Genomic DNA, 11,818 nt, shown 5'->3' with positions numbered 1-11,818 from the left:
TATATAAAAAATGTGTAACCTCACATACGGAAGAGGATTAAGGCCATTGTGAAAAATCATTTTCTCAAAATTTTATCAAAACTATGAAGAAATACTCATTTTTTTTCTCTCAGTGGCCTTATTCCTCTTCTTTACTTATTAGATATCATAAAATAACATAAAAACAATTAGTTTGATGTTGTTTCACAAAAACACAACATTCCAACACATAAAATTAACATTCAATAAAAAAAGTTATTATATGGTGGTGGTTGGTCATGTGACAGTGACGCAGCTCCGGATTTAGGGTTTTGGGGTTTCAGTGGTGGTTTTCATGGTATTGATAAGTTAGGAAACAATATATATAATATCAGTACATACCTATCGGTAATCGGCCTTAACGGTAATATCGGATATTGATATCAGCCCAAATTTTCAGTTCTGTGGATCTCTACTTTGCACTCCACAATAGAATATAACATTGTATTGGTGGTTAATAACAGTTAAAGCTTGGATTAGGAAGCATGTAACTTCTGTTGAAGAAAAAAAAACATTTAATACAAACCTAACATATAAAGACATCAGTTTTACTCTACCAGTAATTTTAAATGTTGTGCTTTAATGATTAGGGCGACGTGTTCCTATCAGCTGCAGCAGATAAGTCTCATTATTCACAGTCTGCTCCATGAATGTTATGCAAACCAAAGCAACTACATGGAAAGTAGAGCTGGAGAGGAAACCCTGCAGGGAGAAGTTATCCGTCAGCCAACCTGAGAGGACCAAGTCATTTCTCTGACACTTGGAAAGATGGGCGTTATTGACGATGTTAAGGACACGCTGTCCAAGGCGGTGTTTAATCCGTCCAGCTTGATGTCCGGGCGAGGCGGACTCCACATGGCTCAGATCGTTCTGTGTCTGGTCACCTTCGTCCTGGGAATGTTCAGAGGAGGGAGCAGCCATACCTACTGGATCTACGCCATGTTCACCTGGGCCTTCTGCCCCATCATGACCCTCATCATCTCCGTCATTGAGATGTTCGGGCTCGATGTAGTCCTCAACATGTTCTGCATGGACTGGGGGGACTTCACCACAGGGATGGCCATGTCCTCCTCTCTCATGACCGTCTCCGTCGCCATAACTTACGCCAACTTCTACGCCTGCCTGAAATGCCTCTACGGCTGGATAGTGAGCGTGTTCGCCTTCCTGTGTGGCTTCCTCTACGTCCTGGAAGTGGTGAAGGACAAGTTCCTGGACAAGAAGAAAGGGAGCTACCTGGCAGCTCTTCCCGGGTTCTGGAAGGTTCTGGAGGCCTTCGTGAGCTGCATGATCTTTGTGTCTCTCACCGGTTACAGAGACAAGCCAGCGCTGATCTTCTGTGTCATCGCGTACATCATCCCCTTCCCCATCCTGCCTCTCATCATCGCCACCAACATCTTAAAAAAGCTGAAGAAATGTTTGCCCTTTAACCTGGACAGGTTTGTCTTTGTTTTCCTGGTGATCTCAGTCGTGCTGTACATATTCACAGCCATCATGTGGCCCATTTTCATGTTCAGACACAATCCACGGCCCAGCGACTGTCCCCCCAGCTTTTGTATTTGGGCCATTCAGTTCATGGTTGCATTTTTTACTTATGTGAATCTCATCCTTTTTTCATTGGACCTGATTTTTACTCTTCTCGGCATCTGTGACTTTAAGCGAACATAAATGTTACGATTTTTTTTATAGTGCGTCTGTCAAGACATTTGACCTGAATGTACAGAAAAGCTCCATTGTTCTTTTTAATAATATTTCCAAAGATGCTGTGTTGTAATTCCAGCATAAATAAGGTGAATACTGCATGTCTCTGCAACTTATCATGTCCACACTGTAAAACATTTGAGCTGCATTTAGTTGGGTCTGCTGTCTTCTGCTCTGCAAGTCAAATAAATTGAAAATTTTAGATTTTGAAGCCAAATGTGTGAGTTTGTGAAAGATAAACTTGCAGTAGTAAGTTGTGTTAACTTTTTTATTAATTTTGTCAGAGTTGAATAAACAGAGTTTTTAGGTTAGCACTTAATAAAACACAAGTCAGATCAATGTAACACACTTCCATCTCAGTATACAAAAACACACCGCAAAGCATTCTGGGAAATAGTTCCCACTCTTTTCCTTCTTTCCATTTTTTTAAGGCAAATGTTTATTTTAATGCAGCTGACAGTTTGCAAAGCTTGAGGATAATGACTTTGCTTCCTTATGATGCTCTGGTTGCACCTCAACAACTATTATTTTTTTATTGAATAAAAATGATGAAATTAATTAAATACAATAGATAAATACATGGGTGTATATTTTTATATTTAACATTGCAGAAGATAATTTTTGTTTCTGCCATGGCAAAATGAATCTTTTTTTCTTTAAATGTGCTTCTAAATTACAAATAGGTCTAAACGTTATTAATGCACACAACAGTTGGTAGTGAGAAACAGCTTTATTTCCATGTGTTTGACATCATTGGAAAGCTTAGAAACCACAAGTTTCACAATATGAAAGTTACTCAAAATGCCCTGAGATGAACTGTTCATGATAATAAGTCAGTTCAGAGACTAAAACTTTCATTCAGGTTGTGTAAATTAAGATGTTGTGTTAAAGTGAGTGTTTGTTAAACGGGTAAAATGATCCTCGGCCCGAACCTGTTTGAGAAACTCTGATCTGAAGTTACAGTTGGTCCCATTTTGCTTCGTTCCAACTACAGTTCAGGTCCGTTTGATCATTTTCATGTACAAACTGAGCACCAACTCAGACATTTGAATACAAAGCATATCGCACCGCTGTGCTGGAGTGAGAGGAGTTTCATTACGACGGTTCATCCTTCAGTTCTGGAGCAAACGCAGCTTCTTCCTCAGAACCTCCAGGACCTGGAAACCCAAACCCGGCAGCATGTGTGGCCCGTTCTCCGGCTTCCAGGGGATTATTCGCCTGGTGGAGATGATATCCAGCGCTCTGGCTCTGGTCGTCGTCCTGTTCAGAGGCAGGATGGTCGCCCCCTGGGGCGTTTGGTGTGAGTTCGTCTGGGTGTTGTGCATCGTCGTCCCCTTGGCGCTGCTTGTGGTGGAGAGCAGAGGCTGGCACATCCTGCTGGCGGCCTTCCTCCCCAACTGGGCCGACCTGACCCTGGGCCTGACAGCCGTGTGCTGCATCTCCGTGGTCTCCGCCACGGTGGCCTTCGCTGCCGTTTTTGTCTGCCTCACCTGCATTGGGAACATCCTGTGCTTCATCTTCTCGCTGGTCGCCACGGTGTGCTTTCTGGTCGACGTCATCAAGCAGAAGACGGCGTTCGGCAGCGGCTACATGTCCAGCCTGAGAGGAACCCTCCGCATATCGGAGGCATTTGTCGCCTGCATGATCCTCACCGCCGCCGTCGACCATTTTGTGAGAGGGGAGTGGTTCTACAAACCTTTCGGGATGATACTGTGCGCCGTTATCTTTGGAGTTTGCCTCCTGGTCACCGCGGCCATCATCGTCCTCAACCTGCTGAAGCTTCTGCAGTGTCTGCTGGTGTTCAGGCTGAACCTGGTGGAGTTTGTGTCCAACTTGGTGGCGGTGGTGCTGTACCTGCTGGCTGTCATCCTCTGGACCGTGTTTGGCTACAGACGCTACAGGCACAACCCTTACACCTGCATCAAATGTTCCTACGCAGACATGAATGCCGTCACGGTGGGAAGCGCTTTGAACCTCATCCTTTACATTGTAGACCTGGTTCTGTCCATTAAGTCACTGTAGAAAAGTTCAGCTGTGACTTCACTGTCCTGGACTCCATCACTTGGTGAATAAAGACAAAAACAGCTGTGAAGTTTGGCTAGAGAATAATTTTATGTGACTGTCAGGTATTTTTGGTTTAGTTTCTGGTGCAAATATCTTAGTTCACTTCAAATAAGACAAAACTAACATTTCAATAACTTTCTAAGCTAGATGTAGAGGCTTATTTTAAGTAAATAACTCCTTAATACTGATGAGAAAGTTCTAGTTTCACTGGTGCTGTTACCTAGCAACCCCAGCCAAGCCCAGCCGTTGCCTAGCAACCCAGTTCTAGTTCCACTGGCAGATTATTTCATTTATAACAAGACATTTTTTCCCATGTTATTTGTGAAATAATCTGCCAGTGGAACCATTTTTTTAAATCAATAATAAAGAATTACTGATTTAAAACAGGATCCTATGTCTTACTGACATTTGATTTGAATGCTTTTGCACTACAAACTAGACCAAAAATACTTGGTAAGGTTTGGTTTTTGCAGTGAAGAAGAGGAAATAAAAGCTTGTTTAGGTTGATAATTCCTTAATATTGGTGAAAAAGAATTAGTTCCAATGGCAGATTATTGAATTTATGACATTTTTCCCATGTTATAAGTGAAATAATCTGCCAGTGGAACTAGAACTTGGTTGCTAGGTAACGCTGGACATGGCCGAGGTTGCTAGGTAACAGCACCGGTAGAACTAATTCTTTTTTTGTCAATATTAAGGAATTATTTACTTACAACAGATTTGTATATCTAGATGAAAAGTTACTTTTAAGTTAGTTTTGTCGTATTTAAAGCAAATTAAAATATTTGCACAGATTAAAATACTTGGTGAGTTTTTTGTGTTTTTGCAGTGAACTCAACCGTATTTCACAGACTCATTATATTCAAATCTTACTGAGCCTCATTTGAATGCAACAAAACTGAGAGATAATAGATGCAAATTTCTTAACTCCTGAAGCTCCTGGTTTAAAAGTTATAAACCCTTCAAGTGTTTCTGTTATTAAAAGCCCGGTTACGATTATAACATAATAACCCTTTATTTATAAAAATGAAATGACAAACGTTTTCCACCGGCGCCCCCTTCAGGTCGACTCTGGCTCCTCCAGCTCCGCCGTCGCCAGTAAACCCTGGAAGCTGAAGTAGTGCGAGTTGCAGAAGACAGGAGGCTTGTTGGGCGTCGACCCGACGACCTCTGGCTTCAGGGAGGCAAACGGGTTGGCTCCACTGCCCTTCAGGTCCATCTCCAGCTCCAGCAGGATTTGCAGACTGTAGGTCATATCTGTCTCACTGCAGAGAGACGACAGACTAGCAGCTGGGACAAAAGTATTCACACACCCTCAACTTTCTAGCAAGTAGAAACAAAATGATGCTTAGTTTTTAACATCTCTTTGCAAATCAAAATCTAGAAAGTGCGGCTTGAGAATCTGGAAATGCATTTATTTTCTTTAATCTTCGCATTATTTTATTAAGTAAGATTATTTGTCATGCCAACTCTTCATGCTTTACTGAGGAATTTTATGTAGAACATTTTTTTGCCGCTGGGTGGATGTGACCTTTTTACTGGTGATTTATTTATTTATTGTTCCTAAATGGCATAGACTACTTTTTGAATTGTAATAAAGACTTCTGTAGGAACCAAAACTGCAAATAATGTGAATTTGGGCCCAGAATTGTTCAGAGGGCCACAAATGGCCCCCGGACCACACTTTGGACATCCCTGAATTTATTACATATTTATTTAGCTGCATCTGATTTCTGGATCAAATTCTGGTGTTTATGGCTCCAAATGAGTGAAACTTACGTCAGTGAGGTGAACATGGAGGGAATCTCATAATCGCGGAGGAGCAGAAGGGTTGGCAGCCAGCCCTGGTCCAGACCCTGACTGGCATCAAAACCTAGAAATATAGAGTTAAATAATTACTCTCATTTCTAAACACATTTATTTTCACGTTTTATGTAAAAATGCTTAAATAATTTGCATTACTGTAAATTATTTAATCAGATATTTTAGGCCTAATCCACTGCAGATGGATATCTGGGGAAAACAAGTTATTTTTTAAACACTTTGACCCACAAAAAACTATTTTAAAAAAATCACTAAAAATGATTATTTATGAAAACTCAGAATGAAGTGGAGAAGATCTGAGAAAACCTTGTATTTATGTTCCAACGTATAAAGCAGCTTCCCTTACTGAGGATTGTCACAATAAGTAATTAATCGATTAATTGGATGATAAATTGAAACAAATTCAATAATTTCCATTTGCAAAGTTTAGTATTTTTCTCATTTCTTTCCATTTTTACCACTAATTTGATGATAAAAGTCTCCTGTCTGGTGATTTGGTCTCAACTAAGTGATCTTAAGGACAGTTTAGTTCATAATTTATTTTATTTGTTTATTTGTTGTTTTGTTTATTTATTTTGGAGATTTCAAATGTCTTCCCCTTCCAGTGTTTAATGTTCATTAAAATCTTAAGTTTATTTATGTCTGAAAATATTTTCTTGAAATTATTATACCTTTATATCACTGGAAAATGTTCTAAAACATCAATATTATCATTTTCATTTTGGGCCAAATCAAAAATCTGAATGTTCTTAAAGGGCCGGTTGGGTCAGAATGTAGTAATGAAACCCATTAAAATGTTAAAATATTAATAAATAGCTGNAAGCATTCTGGGAAATAGTTCCCACTCTTTTCCTTCTTTCCATTTTTTTAAGGCAAATGTTTATTTTAATGCAGCTGACAGTTTGCAAAGCTTGAGGATAATGACTTTGCTTCCTTATGATGCTCTGGTTGCACCTCAACAACTATTATTTTTTTATTGAATAAAAATGATGAAATTAATTAAATACAATAGATAAATACATGGGTGTATATTTTTATATTTAACATTGCAGAAGATAATTTTTGTTTCTGCCATGGCAAAATGAATCTTTTTTTCTTTAAATGTGCTTCTAAATTACAAATAGGTCTAAACGTTATTAATGCACACAACAGTTGGTAGTGAGAAACAGCTTTATTTCCATGTGTTTGACATCATTGGAAAGCTTAGAAACCACAAGTTTCACAATATGAAAGTTACTCAAAATGCCCTGAGATGAACTGTTCATGATAATAAGTCAGTTCAGAGACTAAAACTTTCATTCAGGTTGTGTAAATTAAGATGTTGTGTTAAAGTGAGTGTTTGTTAAACGGGTAAAATGATCCTCGGCCCGAACCTGTTTGAGAAACTCTGATCTGAAGTTACAGTTGGTCCCATTTTGCTTCGTTCCAACTACAGTTCAGGTCCGTTTGATCATTTTCATGTACAAACTGAGCACCAACTCAGACATTTGAATACAAAGCATATCGCACCGCTGTGCTGGAGTGAGAGGAGTTTCATTACGACGGTTCATCCTTCAGTTCTGGAGCAAACGCAGCTTCTTCCTCAGAACCTCCAGGACCTGGAAACCCAAACCCGGCAGCATGTGTGGCCCGTTCTCCGGCTTCCAGGGGATTATTCGCCTGGTGGAGATGATATCCAGCGCTCTGGCTCTGGTCGTCGTCCTGTTCAGAGGCAGGATGGTCGCCCCCTGGGGCGTTTGGTGTGAGTTCGTCTGGGTGTTGTGCATCGTCGTCCCCTTGGCGCTGCTTGTGGTGGAGAGCAGAGGCTGGCACATCCTGCTGGCGGCCTTCCTCCCCAACTGGGCCGACCTGACCCTGGGCCTGACAGCCGTGTGCTGCATCTCCGTGGTCTCCGCCACGGTGGCCTTCGCTGCCGTTTTTGTCTGCCTCACCTGCATTGGGAACATCCTGTGCTTCATCTTCTCGCTGGTCGCCACGGTGTGCTTTCTGGTCGACGTCATCAAGCAGAAGACGGCGTTCGGCAGCGGCTACATGTCCAGCCTGAGAGGAACCCTCCGCATATCGGAGGCATTTGTCGCCTGCATGATCCTCACCGCCGCCGTCGACCATTTTGTGAGAGGGGAGTGGTTCTACAAACCTTTCGGGATGATACTGTGCGCCGTTATCTTTGGAGTTTGCCTCCTGGTCACCGCGGCCATCATCGTCCTCAACCTGCTGAAGCTTCTGCAGTGTCTGCTGGTGTTCAGGCTGAACCTGGTGGAGTTTGTGTCCAACTTGGTGGCGGTGGTGCTGTACCTGCTGGCTGTCATCCTCTGGACCGTGTTTGGCTACAGACGCTACAGGCACAACCCTTACACCTGCATCAAATGTTCCTACGCAGACATGAATGCCGTCACGGTGGGAAGCGCTTTGAACCTCATCCTTTACATTGTAGACCTGGTTCTGTCCATTAAGTCACTGTAGAAAAGTTCAGCTGTGACTTCACTGTCCTGGACTCCATCACTTGGTGAATAAAGACAAAAACAGCTGTGAAGTTTGGCTAGAGAATAATTTTATGTGACTGTCAGGTATTTTTGGTTTAGTTTCTGGTGCAAATATCTTAGTTCACTTCAAATAAGACAAAACTAACATTTCAATAACTTTCTAAGCTAGATGTAGAGGCTTATTTTAAGTAAATAACTCCTTAATACTGATGAGAAAGTTCTAGTTTCACTGGTGCTGTTACCTAGCAACCCCAGCCAAGCCCAGCCGTTGCCTAGCAACCCAGTTCTAGTTCCACTGGCAGATTATTTCATTTATAACAAGACATTTTTTCCCATGTTATTTGTGAAATAATCTGCCAGTGGAACCATTTTTTTAAATCAATAATAAAGAATTACTGATTTAAAACAGGATCCTATGTCTTACTGACATTTGATTTGAATGCTTTTGCACTACAAACTAGACCAAAAATACTTGGTAAGGTTTGGTTTTTGCAGTGAAGAAGAGGAAATAAAAGCTTGTTTAGGTTGATAATTCCTTAATATTGGTGAAAAAGAATTAGTTCCAATGGCAGATTATTGAATTTATGACATTTTTCCCATGTTATAAGTGAAATAATCTGCCAGTGGAACTAGAACTTGGTTGCTAGGTAACGCTGGACATGGCCGAGGTTGCTAGGTAACAGCACCGGTAGAACTAATTCTTTTTTTGTCAATATTAAGGAATTATTTACTTACAACAGATTTGTATATCTAGATGAAAAGTTACTTTTAAGTTAGTTTTGTCGTATTTAAAGCAAATTAAAATATTTGCACAGATTAAAATACTTGGTGAGTTTTTTGTGTTTTTGCAGTGAACTCAACCGTATTTCACAGACTCATTATATTCAAATCTTACTGAGCCTCATTTGAATGCAACAAAACTGAGAGATAATAGATGCAAATTTCTTAACTCCTGAAGCTCCTGGTTTAAAAGTTATAAACCCTTCAAGTGTTTCTGTTATTAAAAGCCCGGTTACGATTATAACATAATAACCCTTTATTTATAAAAATGAAATGACAAACGTTTTCCACCGGCGCCCCCTTCAGGTCGACTCTGGCTCCTCCAGCTCCGCCGTCGCCAGTAAACCCTGGAAGCTGAAGTAGTGCGAGTTGCAGAAGACAGGAGGCTTGTTGGGCGTCGACCCGACGACCTCTGGCTTCAGGGAGGCAAACGGGTTGGCTCCACTGCCCTTCAGGTCCATCTCCAGCTCCAGCAGGATTTGCAGACTGTAGGTCATATCTGTCTCACTGCAGAGAGACGACAGACTAGCAGCTGGGACAAAAGTATTCACACACCCTCAACTTTCTAGCAAGTAGAAACAAAATGATGCTTAGTTTTTAACATCTCTTTGCAAATCAAAATCTAGAAAGTGCGGCTTGAGAATCTGGAAATGCATTTATTTTCTTTAATCTTCGCATTATTTTATTAAGTAAGATTATTTGTCATGCCAACTCTTCATGCTTTACTGAGGAATTTTATGTAGAACATTTTTTTGCCGCTGGGTGGATGTGACCTTTTTACTGGTGATTTATTTATTTATTGTTCCTAAATGGCATAGACTACTTTTTGAATTGTAATAAAGACTTCTGTAGGAACCAAAACTGCAAATAATGTGAATTTGGGCCCAGAATTGTTCAGAGGGCCACAAATGGCCCCCGGACCACACTTTGGACATCCCTGAATTTATTACATATTTATTTAGCTGCATCTGATTTCTGGATCAAATTCTGGTGTTTATGGCTCCAAATGAGTGAAACTTACGTCAGTGAGGTGAACATGGAGGGAATCTCATAATCGCGGAGGAGCAGAAGGGTTGGCAGCCAGCCCTGGTCCAGACCCTGACTGGCATCAAAACCTAGAAATATAGAGTTAAATAATTACTCTCATTTCTAAACACATTTATTTTCACGTTTTATGTAAAAATGCTTAAATAATTTGCATTACTGTAAATTATTTAATCAGATATTTTAGGCCTAATCCACTGCAGATGGATATCTGGGGAAAACAAGTTATTTTTTAAACACTTTGACCCACAAAAAACTATTTTAAAAAAATCACTAAAAATGATTATTTATGAAAACTCAGAATGAAGTGGAGAAGATCTGAGAAAACCTTGTATTTATGTTCCAACGTATAAAGCAGCTTCCCTTACTGAGGATTGTCACAATAAGTAATTAATCGATTAATTGGATGATAAATTGAAACAAATTCAATAATTTCCATTTGCAAAGTTTAGTATTTTTCTCATTTCTTTCCATTTTTACCACTAATTTGATGATAAAAGTCTCCTGTCTGGTGATTTGGTCTCAACTAAGTGATCTTAAGGACAGTTTAGTTCATAATTTATTTTATTTGTTTATTTGTTGTTTTGTTTATTTATTTTGGAGATTTCAAATGTCTTCCCCTTCCAGTGTTTAATGTTCATTAAAATCTTAAGTTTATTTATGTCTGAAAATATTTTCTTGAAATTATTATACCTTTATATCACTGGAAAATGTTCTAAAACATCAATATTATCATTTTCATTTTGGGCCAAATCAAAAATCTGAATGTTCTTAAAGGGCCGGTTGGGTCAGAATGTAGTAATGAAACCCATTAAAATGTTAAAATATTAATAAATAGCTGCTTGTTTCAGCATTCAATAAATGTTTCTCAAAATTAAATAATCACTGATCAGTCCCTCCGTTGGTTTTGTTTTTGTTTACTTTTTGCCATCAAGATCACAGATTTTGTTTCCACTTTAGAAATACTTGTAAAGATTTTCAATCAGAAAAAATGTGGGAATTTGTTGATTTTTGTTAATTTTGTGGATTTCTGAAAACCTGGAGGGACTTGATGATGTAATCTGGAGTCAAAAGGGCCACATAAAAAGCTACAGCGGGCCAGATTTGGCCCCCGGGCCTTGAGTTTGACACCTGGTTGATCTTGATGAGTTTATTATGGTTCTGGTCCTGATGACTCTGTGGTTCTGACCTGGATTAAAACCGACCACCAGGTCCGGTTTGGCCGCCTCCTCCTTCTCCACCAGCTCCTCCCAGAAGTGGTGGTAGAGGCCCCGGTAGGCGCTGACGTAGACCCTCTGCTTGGGGCCGAAGGCTCGGAGAGGGGGCCTCAGGACGGGGCCGTCCGCCACCTCGGGCCCCACCATGACCACCTCGATGCCCTGGTGTCCAGGGAACACGTGGTTCAGCTCGTCGTAGTCGCTCAGCTTGGCCGCCAGCGTCTCGCCGGGCCCCGCCCCCACCAGGTGGACGGTGAGCGGCCGGGAGGCCGGGCTGAGGCCGAACAGCCTGAGGCCCAGGGCCACGGTCAGGGGCCTGGAGAAGAACTCGCTGCAGACCCTCCAGAGCGACTGCTTCAGGTCATCATCCCCAGGTCGGGGCCGGCCGGCGTCGGCCCATAAATCCTTCATGTTGGCCCCACTGACGATGGCGTCGAGGCGGGATGAGAGGTCGCCCTGCATGGAGAGCCAGTCGTCCCAGGTTTTCACCTCCGACCCCGGCTTTGACCACTTCTCTGTGGAGAACGGAAGGTCGCCTGGGGGACAAGAGGAGAACCACTATGAGGTCAGAACCGCCATGAGGTCAGAACCGCCATGAGGCCAGGATGGACTGAGAACCGCCACGAGGTCAGAACTGCCATGAGGTCAGAACCGCCATGAGGCCAGGATGGACTGAGAACCGCCACGAGG

The 11,818-nt window shown here is 41.4% G+C and overlaps 4 protein-coding genes and 1 long non-coding RNA gene across 6 annotated transcripts in view; 3 read left to right on the top strand and 2 right to left on the bottom strand.

The window, feature by feature from the left end:
• The first annotated feature begins 786 nt into the window (after positions 1-786).
• On the top strand, positions 787-1,683 carry LOC106959407 (myeloid-associated differentiation marker-like protein 2). The gene has a single exon (XM_015051968.1). It carries the CDS (start codon positions 787-789, stop codon positions 1,681-1,683), a length of 897 nt encoding a protein of 298 aa, XP_014907454.1.
• Positions 1,684-2,348: 665 nt separating this feature from the next.
• Positions 2,349-3,949, top strand: LOC106959405 (myeloid-associated differentiation marker-like). Its single transcript, XM_015051967.1, has one exon. It carries the CDS (start codon positions 2,896-2,898, stop codon positions 3,736-3,738), a length of 843 nt encoding a protein of 280 aa, XP_014907453.1. The 5' UTR covers positions 2,349-2,895; the 3' UTR covers positions 3,739-3,949.
• An 821-nt stretch (positions 3,950-4,770) lies between these two features.
• On the bottom strand, positions 4,771-5,652 carry LOC106959406 (uncharacterized). Its single transcript, XR_001427340.1, has 2 exons — positions 5,560-5,652; positions 4,771-5,045 (listed from the first exon to the last, which is right to left on the bottom strand). It is a non-coding gene; the product is annotated as an uncharacterized LOC106959406 (long non-coding RNA).
• A 1,025-nt stretch (positions 5,653-6,677) lies between these two features.
• On the top strand, positions 6,678-8,297 carry LOC106959404 (myeloid-associated differentiation marker-like). The gene has a single exon (XM_015051966.1). It carries the CDS (start codon positions 7,225-7,227, stop codon positions 8,065-8,067), a length of 843 nt encoding a protein of 280 aa, XP_014907452.1. The 5' UTR covers positions 6,678-7,224; the 3' UTR covers positions 8,068-8,297.
• The window catches only part of LOC106959403 (putative protein MSS51 homolog, mitochondrial), a 10,639-nt gene continuing 6,838 nt past the window's right edge, over positions 8,018-11,818 (bottom strand). The window contains exons 4-7 of one of the 2 annotated variants that reach the window (XM_015051965.1): positions 11,101-11,664; positions 9,889-9,982; positions 9,150-9,374; positions 8,018-8,106 (exon numbers count right to left, since the gene is read on the bottom strand). In XM_015051965.1, coding sequence (XP_014907451.1) covers positions 9,170-9,374; positions 9,889-9,982; positions 11,101-11,664 — 863 coding nt within the window. In that variant the 3' untranslated portion in view covers positions 8,018-8,106; positions 9,150-9,169. Of the gene's footprint in view, positions 8,107-9,099; positions 9,375-9,888; positions 9,983-11,100; positions 11,665-11,818 lie in introns of those variants that run through there. The other variant, XM_015051964.1, reaches the window with a different exon arrangement.

Source organism: Poecilia latipinna, unplaced genomic scaffold, assembly GCF_001443285.1.
Source record: "Poecilia latipinna isolate Pla-1442-1.1 unplaced genomic scaffold, P_latipinna-1.0 Scaffold1077, whole genome shotgun sequence".
Taxonomy (NCBI): domain Eukaryota; kingdom Metazoa; phylum Chordata; class Actinopteri; order Cyprinodontiformes; family Poeciliidae; genus Poecilia; species Poecilia latipinna.
The sequence above is the reverse complement of the archived record's forward strand: the minus strand, read 5'-3'. Positions and strand labels throughout refer to the sequence as shown.